Source organism: Prionailurus viverrinus, chromosome D3 (genome assembly GCF_022837055.1).
Source record: "Prionailurus viverrinus isolate Anna chromosome D3, UM_Priviv_1.0, whole genome shotgun sequence".
NCBI lineage: Eukaryota > Metazoa > Chordata > Mammalia > Carnivora > Felidae > Prionailurus > Prionailurus viverrinus.
Genome location: NC_062572.1, coordinates 31,317,436 through 31,337,081, shown reverse-complemented (window position 1 = coordinate 31,337,081; position 19,646 = coordinate 31,317,436). Strand labels below are relative to the sequence as shown.

Genomic DNA, 19,646 nt, shown 5'->3' with positions numbered 1-19,646 from the left:
GGGCAGGGCAGGAAAGGACAGGACAGGACAGGACAGGACAGGACAGGAAAGGACAGGACAGGACAGGACAGGACAGGACAAGACAAGACAAGACAAGACAAGACAAGACAAGAAAAGAAAAAGAAAAATTCTGAGAAAAATGTCAGGGATGCTAACCGGTCAGTCTCATGAGGACCCTGCCTGTGGCCAACCCCATCCATTTGGAAGCATGTTGGTGGGTGTGGCTAACCCCATAAGGCCACATCCCCACCACAGTTAACAGGACAAAGACACAGCACAGAGCAGAGTTCTCAGGGCCATCCTTTAGAGGGGACAGGCTATGCATGAGAAAGCAGGTAAGGCTCCCATTGCCCTCCACTTGTCTCCTATGAAGTTCCCCTTCTTTCTCAATTATGCCTTTTATCTTTTTTTTGTTTTTTAATGTTTATTTTTGAGAGAGAGAGAGAGAGAGAGAGCATAGGCATGCAAGCAGGGAAGGGGCAGAGCGCAGGGGGCGGGTGGACTGAGGATCTGAAATGGGCTCCAAGCTGACAGCATCGAGCCCTATGCAGGGCTCGAACTCACAAACACCAAGATCATGACCGGAGCTGAAGTCAGAAATTCAGCTGACTGAGCCACCCAGATGCCCCATGCCCTTTTCCTGTTAGTTGGCCATAATATGAAACTAAAATGGGTTAAGAAAAACAGATTTGTATTTCTCTCAAATTAACTAGTGGGGCACCTGGCTGGCTCAGTCAGTACAGCATGAGACTCTTGATCTTCAGGTCACAAGTTCAAGCTCCACGGAACAAAGGAAGGAAGGAAGGAAGGAAAAGGAAGGGAGGAAGGCAGGAAGGGAGGGAGGAAGGAAGGAAGGAAGGAAGGAAAAGGAAGGAAGGGAAAGGAAGGAAGGAAGAGAGAAGAAGGAAGGAAGGAAGGAAGGAAGGAAGGAACGAACGAAATTAACTAGTAAGGAGACTGAATGAATAAACAAAATCTTCCCCACAAAGAAAAGTCCTGGACCTGATGGCTTCACTGGTGAATTCTACCAAGCACCGAGAGAAGAACTAACACCAATCCTTTTCGAACTCTGCCAAAAAACTGAAGAGGAGGGAACACTTCATAATTCACCGCCCTGGTATCAAAGTCAAATACTACAAAAAAAGGAAAACTATAGACCAATATTCCTTATGAACACTGATCTAAAAATCTGCAAAACACTAGCAAACTGAATTCAGTGGCATACTAAAAGAATTATATACCATGACCAAGTGGGATTTATTTCAGCAATGCAAAAATAGTTCAATACAAAAATTTATCAATGTAATAAACCATATTAACAGATTGAAAAACAAAAATCACATCATCATCTCAATGCAGAAAAAGCATTTGGCAAAATTCAACATCCTTTTGTGATAAAAACAGTCAACAACGACAAAAAGAAAGAAACTACTTCAACCTAATAAATCCATATATAAAAAACCGACAGTGAACATTATACTCAATAGTGAAAGCTGAAACATTTTCCTCTAAAATCAGGAACTAGCCAAAGATGCCTGCTCTTGCCACTTCTATTCAACACAGTACTGGAATTTCTAGCCAGAGAAATTAGGTAAGAAAAAGAAATAAAAGGTATCCAAATTGGAAAAGAAGAAGTAAAGTTATCTCTACTCACAGATGATATAACCTTATACATAGAAAACCCTGAAGATTACACAAAAAAACTGTTAGAACGAATAAGTTCAGCAAAGCAGCAAGATACAAAGTCAACACACAATCAGCTGCGTTTCTATACACTAACAATAAAAAATGTGAAAAAAAATTTGAAAAATGTGAAAACAATTTCATTTGGGGCGCCTGGGTGGTACAGTCGGTTAAGCGTCCGGCCCTTGATCTTGGCTTAGGTCATGATCTCATGGTTCCTGAGTTCAAGCCCCAAATCAGGCTCTGCACTGACAGTGCGGAGCCTGCTGGGGATTGTGTCTCTCCTTCTCCCTGCCCCTCCTGGGCTTGTGCATGTGTGCACATGCTCTCTCTCTCTCTCTCTCAAAATAAACCAAGATAAATAAACAAAATAATTTTTAAGGGCGCCTGGGTGGCTCAGTCGGTTCAGTGTCTGACTTCAGCTCAGGTCATGATACCACGGTTCATGAGTTCAAGCCCTGCATCGGGCTCTGTGCTGACAGCTCAGGGCCTGGAGCCTGTTTTGGATGCTGTGTCTCCCTCTCTCTCTGCTCCTCCCCTGCTCACACTCTGTCTCTCTCTCAAAAATAAATAAAGATTAAAAAAATATATTTTTTAATTTTTTAAAAATTTAATTTATAATAGCATTAAAAAGAATAAAATACTTACAAATTAACCAAAGAGGTGAAAATTTGTACAATGAAAACTATAAAACACTGCTCAAAGAAATTAAAGAAATAATACTACAAAATATTATTATTATATTGTATTATTATTATTATTATGTAGTATTACCTTTTTAAGTTTATTTATTTATTTTGAGAGAAGAGAGAGAGCGAGAGCACGGGGGGAGGGGCAGAGAGAGAGGGAAAGAGAGAGAGAATCCCAAGCAGGCTCTGTCTACACTGTTAGCATGAAGCCCAAGATGTGGCTCAAACTCACCAACTATGAGATCATGACTGAGCCGAAATCAAGAGTCAGACACTTAACCGACTGAGCCACCCAGGTGCCCCAAGACTAAGTATTATTTAGATGCCAAGACTATCCAAAAAAATTTACAAATTCATTGTAATCCTTATCAAAATCTCAATAATGTTTCTTGCAGAAATAGAATAAAAATCTATCCTAAACTTAAATAGAATCTGAACAGTCAAAACAATCTTGAAAGGGGTGCCTGGGTGGCTCAGTCAGTTAAGTGTCTGACTTGACTCGTGGTTCGTGGGTTCGAACCATTTCAGAACTTTTTGCAAAGCTACAGTAATCAACACAGTGTGGTACTGACATAAAAAGACATATAGACCAATAGAATAGAAAGCTCAGAAATAAACTCTCAAAAATACAGGCATATAATTTTCAACAAGGGTGCTAAGACCATTCAATGTAGAAAGGATAGTCATTTCCACAGATGGTGCTAGAAAACAGGCTATCCACACACACAGAAGAATGAAGTTGGACCCTTGCCTAACTCAAAATGGATGAAAGACCCAAGTATATGAGATAAAACTATAAAACTATTAAAACAGGAAAAAAGCTTCATGCCATTGGATTTGGCAATGAGTTCTTACATAGGAGACCAAGGGCACAAACAAAAAGACAAAGCAGACTTTATCAAAATGAAAACTTTTATGCAGCAAAGGACACTATCAAATGAGTAAAAACGCAAAGAATGAGAGAAAATATTTGCAAATCACCTGTATAATAAGGGATTGATAACTAGAATATACAAAGAACTCATAAAACTCAACAACAAAAGAACAAAAAATCTGATTGAAAAAAGGCAAAGAACTTGAACACACATTTCTCCAAAGATCTACAACTGACCAACAGGCACCTGAAAGATACTAATCAACGTCACTAATCAACAGAGAAATGCAAATCAAACCCACAATGAGATACCACTTCACACCAAGCAGGCTCTGAGGCAGGCAGGCCTGGGCCCAAATCTCAGCACTCACTTCTCAGCTGGGCAGTCTGGGGCACGTGACCTCACCTCTCCATGTGGCAACCTCTTCACCTGTAACACAACAGGCAAGGCAGCATCTCCCCCCAGCCCTGAGGCAGGTTACTACATGGTATGAGGTGTGCTTGGCCCAGCCAGTCCACAGGAAGAGTGTGGCACCACTGTTCCTCTCACTATGGGCTTCCCTGCTCTGCCTGGCAGCTGGCATAATCTCCTCTGGAGCACCACCTGGGCTCTGCTCAATGCCTGGTGGTGCCCTGAAGACATGCAGAATATGAGACCTTCCTCCAAGAAATCAGCCCATACTTTTCCTGGGGTAAAGAGCCACGAGCTACCCAAAAGATGGTTTTCCAGAAGTCTGATCCCACAGCATGGACCCCAAAGACAGGCTTTGACTAAGGCCTCAGTGTACTCTCAGCACCCTATGGCCCACCCAGGAGCTGCCTACCTTGATGATGACACGCTGGTCTGACTGGTCCTCCAAGATGCTGTCTGTGGGGTAGGACTCTATCTGCTGCCTGATGGCAGAGGCGATGGCTGGCACAAATGTCAGAGGGTTCAAATCCAGGTCATCACAGAGGATTTCTGAAAACATCTCAGGAGTCATCAGCTTCTCTGAAATCAGGAGAAAGGACAGGAATTGCTAACTGATTGCAGGACCTGACCTCACCATGTTTGGCCCCAACCTCCCATCCCCTTCCTCCTCTGCTAGACCTCCCTGACAAAGTTGAGGATGAAGAGAATGACAACTGAGGGTGGCCCTTCCCAACATGGGGTTGCGGGAGGAAGCACAGGATGAGCACCACCCCCTCCTGGCCCTCATGCACAAACACATCCTCTGACACCTTGATCTGGGACTTCTAGACACCAGAAATAAGAGGAAATGGATTTCTGTTGTTTAAGCCATCCAGTCTGGTACTTTGTTATGGAAACCCGAGAAAAATAACAGCTTCCTTCCAGATAAATCACTTTAAATCCCTCAGAGATATTAGGCTGCTCTGTGGCTTTTCACAGACCCTTCCTCTGTTTCTGACTCTCCAGGCAACACACACGTAACAGACATGCAGGTGTGTAATGGACCCTGCCTCCTGGAAATGTAGCCACACCAGGTGTGAACTTGTAGGGACCATCTGCAACTGGCCAGATTACAAGAAGGGCCCATGTGGTCAAATGTTTTCTCTCTGTTCTGCCCTGTTGTTGTAACCCAAACTCTAATGACCATGCACCACTTCTGGGATGAGCCAGACAAGGCAGTGGCCAAGGATGAATCACTTCATTAGCACATAGTATGATTCTGTCATCAAGAACCAGGTCTGCTCAACAACTGACCCCATATTTCCTCACTGGCCCAGAAGGGCTAGAGACCAGCCATCCTAACAATACCATCAGGACAGACCCAGAACACTCAACTAGCCTATGATCAATAACTCATACAGCAAGCCAAGTATAATTTTGGAGAGCGCAGCATGAAGCTGAAGTGTCCTATGAAGCACCCTATGAGTACACTGTGCAAAGCATTTTATTATATTAAACTTTTTATTTTGAGAGAACTGTGGATTAATATGCAGCCTTGATTACTGTAGCTATATATGAAGACAAGATTGGGGAGGGTGATTCCTCCTTTGTCCTTCTTTTTTTTTTTTTTTTTTCAACGTTTTTATTTATTTTTGGGACAGAGAGAGACAGAGCATGAACGGGGGAGGGGCAGAGAGAGAGGGAGACACAGAATCGGAAACAGGCTCCAGGCTCTGAGCCATCAGCCCAGAGCCTGACGCGGGGCTCGAACTCAGGGACCGCGAGATCGTGACCTGGCTGAAGTCGGACGCTTAACCGACTGCGCCACCCAGGCGCCCCTGTCCTTCTTTTTCAAAATTGCTTTAGTTATTCTAGTTCCTTTGCCTTTCTGTATAAATGTTATTTTTTAAAATATTTTTTAGGTTTATTTTGAGAGCGAGAGCACAAGTAGGGGAGGGGCAGGGAAGGAGAGAGAATCCCAAGCAGGCTCTGCACTGTCCATGCAGAACCTGATGCGGGGTTGAATGCACCAACTGTGAGATCAGGACCTGAGCCAAAATCAAGAGTCTGATGCTTAACTGACTAAGGCACCCAGGTGCCCCTCCATATAAATTTTAGGTAATTTTGTCTATATGTACAAAAAGCCTTGCTGAAATATTCACAGGAATTGCATTAAACTTGTATATCAATTGACATCTTGAGTATTCTAATCCATGAACATGGTATTGAGATCTTTAATTACTTTTATTGGTATTTTGTAGTTTTGGACATATAAGTCCTGAACATGTTTGTCAGATTTACACCAAAGTATTCCTTTTCTTATTGAGTGATTGTAAATGGTAATGTATTTCTGAATGTCCATGTGTTCACCAACAGTACATAGAAATACAATTGATTTTTGCATGTTTATCTTGTATCCTGTGACCCTGCTGAACTCTTAGTGCTAGCAGGGTTTTTTGTAGATCTCTTGAGATTTTCTATGCAGAGTCATGTCATCTACAAATAGGGACAGTTTAATTTCTTTCTGATCTGTACGTTTTTTATTTAATTTTCTTGCCCTCTACTGCTCTGGCTAATATTTCCAACACTAAGCTGAACAAGAGTGATAAGAGCAGGTATCTTTGCCTTATCATAGGCAGAAAACATTCAGTCTCTCACCATTAAATAAATGTTAGACATAGGATATTTTGCAGATGCTCTTTATTAAGTTGAAGCAGTTTTCCTCTATTCCCATTTTTCTTAAGAGTTTTTAACCAAGAATAAATGTTTTAAGTGCTTTTTTTTTTTTTTTTAATTAGGTAGGCTCTCTACCCAATGCGGCACTTGAACTCACAACCCTGACATCAAGAGTTGTATTCTCTAGGGGCACCTGGGTGGCTAAGTCAGTTAAGCGTCCAACTTCAGCTCAGGTCATGATCTCACGGTTCGTGAGTTCGAGCCCCACGTCGGGCTTTGTGCGGACAGCTCAGAGCCTGGAGCCTGCTTCAGATTCTGTGTCTCCCTGTCTCTCTGTTCCTCCCCTGCTCACACTCTCTCAAAAGCAAATAAAGATTAAAAAAAAATTAAAAAACAAACAAACAAAAAAGAGTTGTATGCTCTAATGACTGAGCCAGCCAGGTGCCTCTGTTAAATGCTTTTTCTGCATCAACTGATATCTGGCTTGTCTTCTTTAGTCTGTTAATATAGTGGATTACATTGATCAATCTTCAAATATTGAACTAGATATCCATCCCTGGAACAACAAACCCCACTTGGGTCGTGGTGTATACTTCTTTTTATATCTAGTTCTGTTTGCTAACGTTTTATTAAGGACTTTTGTGTCTATAATCATTTGGGATATTGGTCTATAGTTTACTTTTTCTGTACTGTCTTTAGTTTTGAGATCAAGGTAATTCTAGCTTTGTAAAATGTTACTGGGAAGTGTTCCCTCTTTTATTTGCTGGAGAAGACTGCAAGATAATTTATATTAATTCTTTAAATGTTTGGTAAAATTCTCCAGAGACACCATCTGTGCCTGGAGATTTCCTTTTGGGGAGGTTTTAAACTATGAATCATATTTCTTAGTAGTGATAGGACAACTCAAACTATCTATTTGATATTGAGTGAATTGTGGTAGCTTGTTTTTTACAAGAAATTGATCCACTTTGTCTAAATTCTCAAATTTATGTGGGTAGAGCTTTTGTAATACTCCCTTTCAATATCTGCAAGGTCTGTAGTGATAGCCCATTTCGTTGCTGAATTTGATCATTTTTGTTTCTGTCTTTTGTTGTCAATCTTGCTAAGTTTATCAATTTTACTGATCTTTCTTTTTTACTTTTAAGTAATCTCTACACCCAACATGGAGCTCAAATCCACAACCCTGATATCAAGAGTCACATGCTCCACCAACTGAGCCAGCCAGGCACCCCCTTACTGATCTTTTCAAAGTATCAGCTGTGTTTTCATTAATTTTCTCCATCATTTTCTAGTTTCAATTTCACTGACTTCTGCTCTATTATGTCCTGCCTTCTGCTTGGCTTCATTTTGCTTTTTTTCTCAATTCTTGAGGTGGGAGCTTAGATTACAGACTTGAGACTTTTCTACTTTTCTAATATAAATACTGATGCTACAAATTACCCTACTTTACAAATTGATACTACAAACTACACTACTTTAACTATATCTTAAAATTTTTGGTATGTGATACTTTCATTGAGGTCCATGTATATATTTTCACCAATTCAAGTTAAGTACAGAAAGCTTACTTCTCAAAGAAAGATATTTCCTCTGCATACATTTAAAACCACATCAGACAGCATTATCAGGTTTGCTTCAACTGCTGAGCATAATTTAGAAAACTTAAGAGAAAGAAAGCTTATTGTATTTACCCATATAGTTTTGTTTATCATATTCTTTCTTCCTAATGTTCCAAAGTTTCTTCTTTTATCATCTCCCTTCTTTTAGGTTAGGTCTACAGGTGACAGTATTCCATCATCTGAGGATTTCCCCTTCATTTCTGAAGGATATTTTTACTGGGTGTAAGATTCAAGATTGGCAGTTATTTTTTTTCAGTGCTTGAAAAACCATGTGCCATGTCCTCCAGCCTCCATGGTTTCGGATGAGAAATCAGCAGTTATTCCAGGTCTTTCTCTAGAAGTCAGGTGTTATTTTTCTCAGCTCTCAAGATCTTTTGTGTTAGTTTTTGGAAGTTTAAACTAGGATGCATCTTGGCATGGACTTCTTTGGGTTTATACTGCTGAGATCTACTCAGCTTGTTGAATCTGTCATTTGGGGTTTTTAAGCATCCAAAGTGAACATGTGGATATATATCTCTAGAACCTGCTTCCTGTAGCCATGCCCTGTAGTGTTAACCAGCAGGGCCCTGATCACCCTTGGCCTGTGTGCAGGAGCAGATTCCACCCCTTTTCCTGATGCAGTTCCTGGCCCTGCTCTAGGATTCCCTTGCCCCCAGTGGGGCCAAACTGGCATCGATGTGTCCTTGTTCAGCAGCTCATTCTTCCTGGAGAATTTTAACACACCCCAAGGAGGCTAGCTATTGAGACAAATAATGCTATAATTCACCAGCAATTCAGATAAACTCTCTTTCATGTCCTTCTAAGAGAAGATAATCTTGAACTCACTGTTAACTGATACCTACCAAAAGCTGGTTGGAGACAAATCTTGGTTATGAAGAATGTCCTGGTTCTGAAGGACATGTAGTTCGTTCATGCTGCTCAACATTTTTAGGACCCTTTGTGATAAAGAGTCTCAAACTCATCTTTAAGGTTACTTGAAATTTCAAAGTAAATTAGGTAGGACTATGAAAATCACCAGCAATTTTGAACATGTGCTTTTAACTACCATGCCAGGGGTGTGGCTTCCTAACCACCAGTTAAGAATCACAGCCCGTAAAGTTTATTTATTTTGAGAGAGAGAGAGAGAGAGAAAGAGAGCACGCACAAGCATGGGAGGGACAGACAGAGAGGGAGAGAGAGAATCTCAAGCTAGCTCCACACTGTCAGCGTGGAGCCCAATGTGGGGCTCAAATGCATGAACCCATGAGATCATGACCTGAGCCAAAATCAAGAGCTGGACGCTTAGCCAACTGAGCCACCCAGGCACCCCAAGAATCACATAAATACCACTAAGGAAGAGTTCACAGAACAAAATTATTTTGGTTCTCCAAGTGTCTGGACCAAATTACACTTACTGGGATATGGAATGTTATGTAAGGGCTCCTTTGGGGAACGGCTTGGAGAAGCTCATGGCAGAGTTCCTGGACAGATGCAGGTCTTCACTGCATTATACTGTGTCCACTTCTTGAGGGTCAGGGGGAAAGCTTCTCTCTAATTCAAATGCTATGTGTGATTCTGCTGCTTCTGAGCCACCAGCGGCTGCTCACCTTGACCACGCTGAGAACTGCAGAACTGATCATCCTGTCTCTGCCTGGTTCTAAAGGTCCGAGCATCATGCCCTCCCCTAGCAACGTATGCCCACTGAACTGTGAGTATGAACCAGAGCACTCACTTCATTTTGTATCTTCTTATTCCATTTTCCCCTTCACCCAATTCTTCCTAACCACACCTTTTGCATTTGCTTTATTCTTTTGTACTAAGAGTTCTCATGTAAGATGCCTTACTCCTTCTGGAATAGGGTGGAAGTTTAAATAAATAGTTGGGGCTTTTTATGTGTTATTGAAAGGAAAGTAACAAGGTAATACACATACTGAGTCAATTTGAACAACTAAATTCCTATGTTATGATCTATGGCCAGGTTCTGTGCCAAATGCTGTAAGAAAAGCAGCAATAAAAAACAAGATCCCTGACCTAAGGGGTTGAAATGGAGAGAGAGAGAGAGACAGAGAGAGAGAGAGACAGAGAGAGAGAGAGAGAGAGGGGTTGAAATGGAGAGAGAGAGAGAGAGAGAGATTAACTATAACACAGGCCTGCTGAGATTAAGCACGGAGTGGTATAATAGGGGATGTACAGCACTGGCCATGGCCTGGCACTCATGAGCTGTCCTGTGCCCGAGTTGGGAGTATCACCACCACACCTGCCCTATCTACACTCAATACAACCTCCTGGAAACCCCTCACCACATCTCCCTTTGGCCACATCCTCTCTCGCCAGCTAACCTGTCAACCCTGGAGGACAGACACTCGGCTCTCAGGCCCTGTTCCCAGGGCTCGGCAGAGGCCCTTGGACTCAGGCCTGGCACACCAAGTGCCAGGAGATGACCAAAGGAAGTAGCCTAATCCTTCCAGAAAGCTTAAGGCAACCACATATCAACCACCACACACGTTCCTCCCTGAGGAAATCCCCTGTGGGAGAAACAAGCTGTAAGTCATTATGTTTTCTGCCATGGAAACATCTAATAGCAGAAGGAGTTCTAGTAAACTAAGGCACCACAACTCAACAGAAAATTGTGCACCAATTATGAAGACCAAGGAAAACAGGAAGACACTTACAAGTGAAGAAAAATTGTATTTGCACTACAATTACAACTCTGTTAAATACATCTGCATGTGGAAGTGACTGGCAAAAAAACTATTAGGAGCAGTGAGGTTCTGGGAATTCTAAACTTTTCTTCACTTAAAAATGATACTCTTTGGGGTGTTGTTATTTGGTTTCGGTCTTAATATAAGTAATGTGTTGTAAAAAGCCTGAAAGATTCAAGAAAACAATAAAGAAACAATAAACACTCATACAGTCCTCTTTCCTAGATGGGATAAGGACTAAGTGTTATGGTGAACGTCTCCTGTGCTTTCTCTGGTTCATTTGCAGAGTCACGCTTGGACTCTGGGAACCAGGGAAGAGCAACCATCTGACCTGGGACTTACAGAGCGAGGACAAAAAGAGAAAGAACAGAGAGTGAGGGCAGACCTCATGGGGATGACAGAGGGACAAGCCTGCACACACGGTACCGTGAGAGGCCAGAGGGGTGGGCAGGGCTGACGGGTGGTGTGCAGGCAGTCAGGCAGCAGAACCGGTCTGAGCAGCATCAAGGTCATTATAGAGCTCTGTGGACCGACAGCCTACATCATGGCTGACCCCTGACACCCCAATCTCACTGGGGGAGGGAGGAACCTGAGGTTCACGGGCTCAGCCCATAGGAAACAGTGGCAGAAGCAGGATTTGAACCCAGAGTCCAGGATCCAGCACAGCAGGCAACAGGCAAGAAAAAGGTCTGTTCACACAGCAGCCGGGCCTGGGCCATGCAGAGCCCAGCTTCCCACGTACCATTCATGTTCCAAGTAAAGGCATCTCGCAGCTTCTGCCCGTCGATCTCCATGTCCAGCCGGATAGGGACCAGCACTTCAGGCTGGGAGGCATTCTCATGGATCACAGCTGGGTCGTGGTCATCAAAGCTGGAAGTGAAGAGGAAGCACAGTCAGCCAGGAGTGCCATAGGTCTCCATGCTCAGGGCTTCCCTCCCTGCACCGCCTGTCACTGCAAACCTGGCCGGAGGGGAAAAGCCCACTTCTTATGGGGACTTGTCAGCTAAGGGCTGAGCCAGCAGAGATGAGGCAAGCAGGGGTCCTGGGGTCACAGAGGCAGTGCTCCATACTTCAAGGACACACAGGGAAGGGAGAGGGAGTTGCAGCCTTAGGCAGTGGGATATGACCTAGACATACCCTAAGAGGAAGATTTAAGCCCCAAAGCAGACAGAACTTTCACCTGTAACTAGGAAAGAAAAGGTATCTCCAGAAGAGGAAATACTTGAGCAAAACCCAAGGGGTGCAGGAGAGGTGAGGAACTATTGAGGAAGCACAGCAAGAGCACAGAAGATGGGGTGCAGACTGCGGGGGCGGGGAGTAGCATGGGTGTCCCAGTGCCCACGCTTCTCCATCGTGGGCTATGGGATCCAGCCTCTCCCATGAGGGAGCCCCAGGAGAACCCAGGGCAAGGCAGTCCCGTGGTCATATCTGTATTTTAGGAAGACAAAGAGGGAAGACGCCGGGGAAGAGATGGAGGGAACGCTGGAGAGCAAGGGGACCCTAAAGGTGTCAGTGGAATAAAGCAGGCTGAGAATTACTCTTGGGAGGGACACAGATGACAAACAAGGAAAGCACACTGCATGCCAGACACCAATGCTCTAGGAAACATGGACAGGGAAAGGGACAGGAGTGCCAGAGACAGGAGCAGCCATTCTACCAAAGGGGAGGCAGCTCTCAGAAGTGACAGTCAGCCAGTGATGGGAAGGAAGGGAAGGAAGGGAAGGAAGGGAAGAAAGGGAGGGAAGAGCGAAAAGGGGAGGGTCATGCAGATGTTGGTAAGAAGTGAGCTCTCGGCAGAGGGAACTATAAAGGCAGAAGCTTCTGGGTGTTATGGGTGCCTCTGAAAGCAGTGAAGAGGTTCACATGACTGATGCAGAGTGACAGTGGCAGGGGATGAGGCCAGAGAAGAGGGGCCACTACACAGACTCCAGCCCTGGTGGGCATGTGACGGGGTATCTGGAAGACCTGCGTCCAGGAGAGGAGCCATCTGCCCTGGGTGAGGGGGCCCACATCTTAGGAGGAGCTGGCCAAGGGTGGTCCAACTCTGGACACGTGGAAGCCTGAGAAGGCAGGAATTTGCTGAGACTAGTTCTGTGGTTGGAGAAGGAGGAAGAGTCGTGGGGTTTTGGCCTGAGTGCAGGAAGGGTGGGATTACTATGTCCCAGGATGGAGGAATCTGTAAGCAGTGTGTGAGATACCTGAGGACAGCGTGTAGGGGTGAGGCTAGGCTGCAGAGATGACAGTGGGGTGGGAACTTGAAAAATGCCCCCCAAAAGATATCTAGTTCTAATCCCTGGAGCCTGTGACCATTATATGGCAAAAGGGAGGGAGGAAACTTTGCAGATATAATTAGGGATCTTAGGAGGAGATTATGCAAGTAGCCCTAAACCACAACACAAGCGTCCTTTAAGAGAAGGGCAGTTTCACACACACAGGAGGAGCCCGTGTGGCCACCGAGGCACATGCTGGTAACGCATCCACAAGCCACGGAATGCCGGCAGCCACCAGAAGCCAGAAGAGGTGGGAACAGCTTGTCCCGCCGCCCCACCACGAGAGCCTCCAGAGGGAGTGGGGTCTGGCCAACACCTTGATTTTGCTGCATGGAAACTCCTGGTCCCAGAACGGTGAGAAATAGATTTGTGTGGTTTTAAGCCCCCCATTTGTGGTGATCTGCTCCAGCAGCCACAGGGAACTAATGGTGGGGTCTCAGTGGGATGGCGTTTGAAACCACAAGATAAGATCCAAGGGCTGTGCTTTCCAGGAGCACTGGAGACACTGGGAAACAGGAGACAGCAGGGACACTAAAGCAGGCAGAGCTCGGAACTGAAGCAAGCCAGAAACCAGCTGTCCTAGAAGCCAAGGGGGAACAGTTTCAAGAAGGCAGCGTGTTTTAGGAAACACAAGGTCAAGGCAGAGGAGAGGAAGAGGCTAAAACATGTTTGAGGACTGAGGCAGAATCAGTGGAGGGTGAGGCGTGCTCACCACAGAGGGAAGGTTCTCTTCTTGTCCCGGCCCATGCGGTTCCTGTTGATGGTCGTGGAGCAGGGCACAGCATCCAGATGGTGGGAGCTATTGGGCAGGGTGGGCACCCATTGGCTGTTCCTCTTGGCTTTCTGTTCCCTGGAGAGACGTGAGAAATGCCCCTGCTCAGTCTAGGAGCCCGATACTGGCCATCAGGCTCTAAGTCATGGTCAATGGATGCCCACTGCACCCCCACCGGTGGTGAGCACTATGCACCCTAGACTCTGTACGTGTCTACTCCTCAGGCGCCCACTGGCACCCATTCACAGGCACCCAGGCTAGGGGAAGGGTACAGAGGGGACCCCAACACAGCAGAGCAGCCCCCAGCCCAGTGCACAAGTCACAGTGTAACATGCTATGTGCCAGGCATGACTCCATGAAAGCACTCTCCCTTCTTGCGGAGAGTGTGCACAAGGAAGCAGCTTCCCAGAGGAGCAGACCCTAGAGTAGAGCCTTAAGCATGGAGTTGGGGCTCACTAGTGATGGGGGTAGGGGAACAACCGGAATGGGGAGGGCGTTTCAGGAAGTGCATGGCCGGCAGAAGAGAGGAAGCACGGATAGATTGTTGCCTCAACTAGGGCTGGAGAGGCGGACATGGAGAGGGTCCTGATTAGGGGCAGGTGTGCTCCATGAGAAATGACTGTACTCAGCAGGCAGCTGGGAGTCCCCGAGGACTTTGAAGAAGGGAGAGACAAGATCAGACCGTTCTTTTAGATATATGGGCCAGCCAGAGTATAACACTTCAGTAATGCTTCTGCCTTGCAAGGGTCCAGACCAGTAGGATATGAGAAGCTGGGTTAGTAAAAACTTTCTAGAAAGTGAGGCTCAAAGTAGTTTAAGTAACCCACGTACCATCAAGGGTTCACTCTTCTGTCCAAATTACAGGTTGCTTTTACTACTAGGAAAATACCAAAAGGCTTTTTTATTTTAAAGATTTCTATTTTTGAGTAATCTCTGCACCCAACATGGGGCTCGAACTTACAAACCTGAGATCAAGAGTCATATGCTCTCCTGACCAAGCCACCCAGGCACCCCCCCCCCCAAAAGGCTTTTTTAATCTGAAGCTCCAGTGCTGGCTTTGAAAGGCAAGCGCTCAGGTTCCCACTATGCTCTGCACATCATTTTATCATCCTCGGACGCTGCCTTCCCTAACAAGTCTGAGCATTGTAAGGGCAGCAGCTGTGTGTCATTCACTTTTACATCCCCAACACCTGTACCACATCTCCTTCCATAACTGTTTGCTACAGTTTAAAGGATGTGACGGCAACCACTCAATTTCCCTTCCCTCACTGTCCTCACAGGAGGGATGAGGAGATGTGGCTTGCAGTCATTCTCTCCATGTGGTGGTGAGGACCAGAAGCAGTGGCCATGACCTGCCCAGGCCCCAGGCTCTTTGACTCTTTTCTCTTCTAAAGCTGGAACCACTGGGGTGCCTGGGTGGCTGTCAGTTGAGTGTCCAACTTCGGCTCAGGTCATGATCTCGCAGTCCATGAGTTCAAGCCCTGTGTCTGTACTGACAGCTCAGAGCCTGGAGCCTGCTTCAGATTCTGTGTCTCCTTCTCTCTTTGCCCTCCCCCACTCACTCGCTCTCTAAGATAAATAAACATTAAAAGAAAAATTAAAGCTGTGACCACTTGCACCTCAGATGCTGTGGTCCCAGAGCACCCCTTGACTGAGGGTGGGGGCAGGGAGAGATTTACAGTACCAAACTCTGCTGGGACTCAATCAAGTCTCCTGTACCCAAGTCTTGCTCAGATCTTATGACCAGCCTTACCAATACCAGAGGCCTGGGAAAAGGAGGAACTTGGAACTAATCTGGGCAGGGCTTAGAGCTACTGGGCCAGTGGTTTTGAATCCTGGCTGCAGACTCCCTCAGAGTGCGAAATTTCAAGTAGGAAAGCTCTGAGCTCCACCTAGACCAAGGGACTCCTGTCTCTGGAGAGGACCCAGGAATATGGGTTCTTTATAACTTCCATGTGTGATACCAATGTAGCTGGGCCCGTATTTGGGAACCTCAGGTCTAGACCACCACCTCTTTTCTGAGCCCAGGAATATGGGTTCTTTACAACTTCCATGTGTGATGCCAATGTAGCTGGGCCCGTATCTGGGAACCTAAGGTCTAGACTGCCACCTCTTTTCTGAGCCTCCTAAAGCTGGCACTGAGGCTCCCCCTCCACCCTAAAAACTCCTGCCCTATCTCTGTAGTGATCTAGTTCATAACCAGGCCTGGGCTATTCTGCCAAACCTCTGTCAGGTAACTATCTAAAGTAGAGTGCAAGTTCTGTCAGACACAGTGAGTACATCATACACCAAATCCGAGAATCTGGGTCACATAATTCAACCTTTCTTCTGCTACAAGTAGGTCTGCCCAAGGGAGGGGGACATCCAGCCTCTGCCTAGCCTGTCCAGTGATGAGGAGGGGAGGTGCTGGTCCTCCTGTGGGGCTGACTGGGCAGTGGGAAGGCGCTTCCTGAGCACAGAGCCCATGAAAGCAGCTTCTTGCGAACCTCAATACCCAACCGTCTCTGTAGTTTTGACCTCTGGGGTAACAGTACTCTCCTCCGTCAGCTGTTCCTCATATGACACGATCATCAAGAAGTGTTTATTGCCCCATAAAAGGTTCCTGGCTGACATGTGCAGACTTGAAAGCCCCAGCCATATGTACATCACTTCCTTCTGCCACTTCCCTAGGAAAGTCTAGCCATCCTTATGTTCTTACCGCATCCCTTGGGGAAAGAGGAATCTGCAGAGCACACATGTATAACACTGGCCAAGTTGGATGTGGGCCACCTTTACATGGGGGTTGTGGGGAGGATTATGAAAACAATTCAATAGTAAAGTTGAAAGAAAATCTGGAAAGAAATGATTTTTCCATAACCACATCACTTGAAACAATAACCCTCCTCTCCCTCCTCCTCAGTGCCCCCCGGGGTTTTGTGCACGTAAATGCACTCATTCTAGATATTCTGCACATCACTCAGGCAAACCACATTTCTGGCTGCCGCAGGGTCTACTTAGTTATGACATAAACAGTTACCTATCTATCCAGTCTACCTGCTTCCAAGATCTAGTCTATCCTGGTCTATATCCTAGTCTGTAATACCTTAGTCTATTCAGCTGGCTGTATCTTCACTCAGTCAGCCTCTCCCTAAGGCTGAACACTCAAGTGGCTCCATTATTACTGGGCAGTGGTACTCACTGCCATTATTACTCACAATGCTATCTCCTTCCATATAATAGTTTCCGTTGGTGGCGGTGTTCTTTGAAGTTATTTGTCTGGGACAGATTCTTAGGGGTGAAATTAATGGGTCAGACAATGAAAACAGGTTTGATGTCATGACCATGCCCGTGTACCAGGCCTGTGCAGGGTGCTTGCGTGTGCCAGCTCTATTGTATCTTCCCCAACTCTTTATGTCAATAGTTGCTTATCTGTTTTACTTTGAATTCTTAATGTTACACGAGGACAAACATCATCTCCTTATCTGTTTACTCCTTATGCTTCCAGGATGGCCCACCCTTTACCTATTTAGCTATTGGGGTACCCAGGTTTTTCTTATAAATCTGAATGAATCAAAACCAAAGAAAAATACCTATGAAAATGAAGAAAAGGGGCACATGGGTGACTCAGTCAGTTGAGCGTCTGACTCTTGGGTTTTAGCTCAGGTCATGATCTCCCAGTTCATAGGTTCGAGTCCCACATCAGGCTCCGTGCTGACAGTGCAGCGCCTGCTTGAGATTCTTTCTCTCTTCCTCTTTCTGCCCCTCCCCTGCTCAAACGTGTGCCCTCGCTCTCTCTCAGAATAAACTTTAAAAAAATGAAAAAAATTTAAAAAATAAATATGAATGAACAGACTCTACGACATAATCACCTCTCAATTACTTGTCTAATTATTACTGTAAATACTCTTTTTTAAAGGTTCTAAGCTCACTAAGATCTATTGCTCATTTCTTTTGGGAGTTTATCTGGGCCACTCATTTTTCTGATAGATTAGTCCCACTTTCAAACCACTTCTAATGACTTTCCAGAACCCAAGACTTGGCTTTCATGTCTTAGAAATTCCACAGACACACAAGAAACTTGGCAACCTGGCTAAGACAATTTGTAAGCACAGCAGGTGAAGTGTTTAAAGGTATTTTGGTTCAATTTAACCCCAACCAGTTCTAGGGTATGAGAAAAATATCTGTGGGTGTTATCCTGAGAGCACGTCCTGGCTGGGAGTACATTACCTGAGGTAGGTGGGGGGTTCCGTGCTGATGGAGACGGCCTTGTACTTCTCATCATTGCCGTCCAGAATCTCTTCCACCTCTGAAGCTTTTAACAGCGTCACGCTGGTGGCCAGGGTTGTGTATCCATGATCTGTAACCAGAGACACCACTGCGGTCACCCTGCTGGTGGGGCAGCAAGAAGCAGCAGCCAGCAGATGCAGCACATCGAGGTCCTCACATGCAGGAGGGAAAAGCGAGTGTCAACCTTACTACTGCTGAATGCTGGCCTCTTCCAAAAGGGCAATCTGGACTGAGTGCTTTAGAGGTCCTACTGAGAAAACGCTCCCATGGGATTTACTTGCACTAATTTGTCCCAGGAGCACTGGCTCTGGGCACAGGGCAGCAGCAGCTACAGTGCAGCATGGCCAACGGGGAAAAGGGGGGGGGGGCTCCAGAGTGATACCACCAGTGGGAAGAGGTCTGACACCAACTGCAATCCATGACACGAAGCAAAGTGGAGAGATGGAATGAAAGATGAAAAATACTTTTCTTTTAAAACAAGAGCCCAGAGAGTTACAAAGAGCTGCCTCACACCCAACATGAATTCCCAGCACCGTGCAGTCAACACGTGCTATCTGGGAAGCAGGACAGATTCTAGGCAACTCGACCCACAGCTCTTCTAGGGAACCTCGGTCAAGAGCTGCTACCTGTCTGCAGGTCCAGACTGGCTTCTCCTGGAGAAACAAACCGGTTATGGGGAAGGTATCTCCAAAGCACAAGGCAGAAGAGTCACTGAGACTTCACCTGAGGCTTGCGGAGGGGAAAGCAAAGCTAGAAACTCACTGCGTTAGTGACTGGTGCTCCACTGGGGGGCAGAGGGAGGATAAAAAGGAGACTTTTTAAAGCGAGTGAGTGGCAATGTCATAGCAGCAGATAAAAAAAGAAGCCCCGGCTCCTGCATTAAAAGAACCACTACTTTGCCCATAGTGGACAAGACCACAGCAATACCTACAGACACAACCAAACAGGACAGACTGTGAAGTGTACACACACACACACACACACACACACACACACACACACACACGGCTTCAGGCAGAGTCTTCACCCAGGCCCAGGGCAGCTCTCTGTAAGGGGCCACAGCCGAGTCAAAGCAGTTTCGCCACCTGCCAAACATCGCATAGCATCCGAACCAAAACGTACAGTGAGACTCCCCTGATGGAGCCCTCAGAGCATCTGAAGAGCATCTTCTGAAGAGCCAAAGCACACTTGGCTCTCTAGCATCAGGCAGCTCACCTGCCAAGCCCCAGGCACACACCTCAGGCACACCACGCAGGGACATGCACATGAGCTCTAGCACACTGGCTGCCAGAACGAAGTGCTACGGGATGGAGGTGCTCTGGGAAGCAAAGCGGTGAAAGCCCCAGAGGGGAGTGGGAGCTGGGGCCACCACCCGCCACTCGGGCTGCATGGAGGGTGACTACGACGACACGCCCACGGCAGATGGCAGAGCATCACAGCATTCCTAAAACGTTTTGAGACCAACATGTCTTCACAGCACCCATTAGTGTCCCAGACTTGCCCCCCTCACGCTCCCCCCCGCCCCCCACTGGCCCTGCTGAAAATACCTGACAAAGGACCCCTGGCTACCTGAAGCTGCTTTGTCGCCTGAGTTGCATAGCGTGCTCTGCAGCGACTCTGCCCCTCACGTGCTTCTGCCACGCTAAGGTCAGGGCTGCAGTGAAGACACTCTGGAGTGAAAACGTTTTAACTTCATGACATAAGCGAGTGGTTTTGAAACAGGTT

The 19,646-nt window shown here is 46.1% G+C and overlaps 1 protein-coding gene across 4 annotated transcripts in view; it reads right to left on the bottom strand.

Annotated features, from left to right (window-relative positions):
• Positions 1–19,646, bottom strand: part of SMARCB1 (SWI/SNF related, matrix associated, actin dependent regulator of chromatin, subfamily b, member 1) — a 34,752-nt gene that overhangs the window by 10,931 nt on the left and 4,175 nt on the right. For all 4 annotated transcript variants that reach the window (XM_047826824.1, XM_047826825.1, XM_047826826.1 and 1 more), the window contains exons 3-6: positions 17,862–17,991; positions 13,596–13,733; positions 11,356–11,483; positions 4,071–4,237 (exon numbers count right to left, since the gene is read on the bottom strand). In XM_047826824.1, coding sequence (XP_047682780.1) covers positions 4,071–4,237; positions 11,356–11,483; positions 13,596–13,733; positions 17,862–17,991 — 563 coding nt within the window. The remainder of the gene's footprint in view (positions 1–4,070; positions 4,238–11,355; positions 11,484–13,595; positions 13,734–17,861; positions 17,992–19,646) is intronic.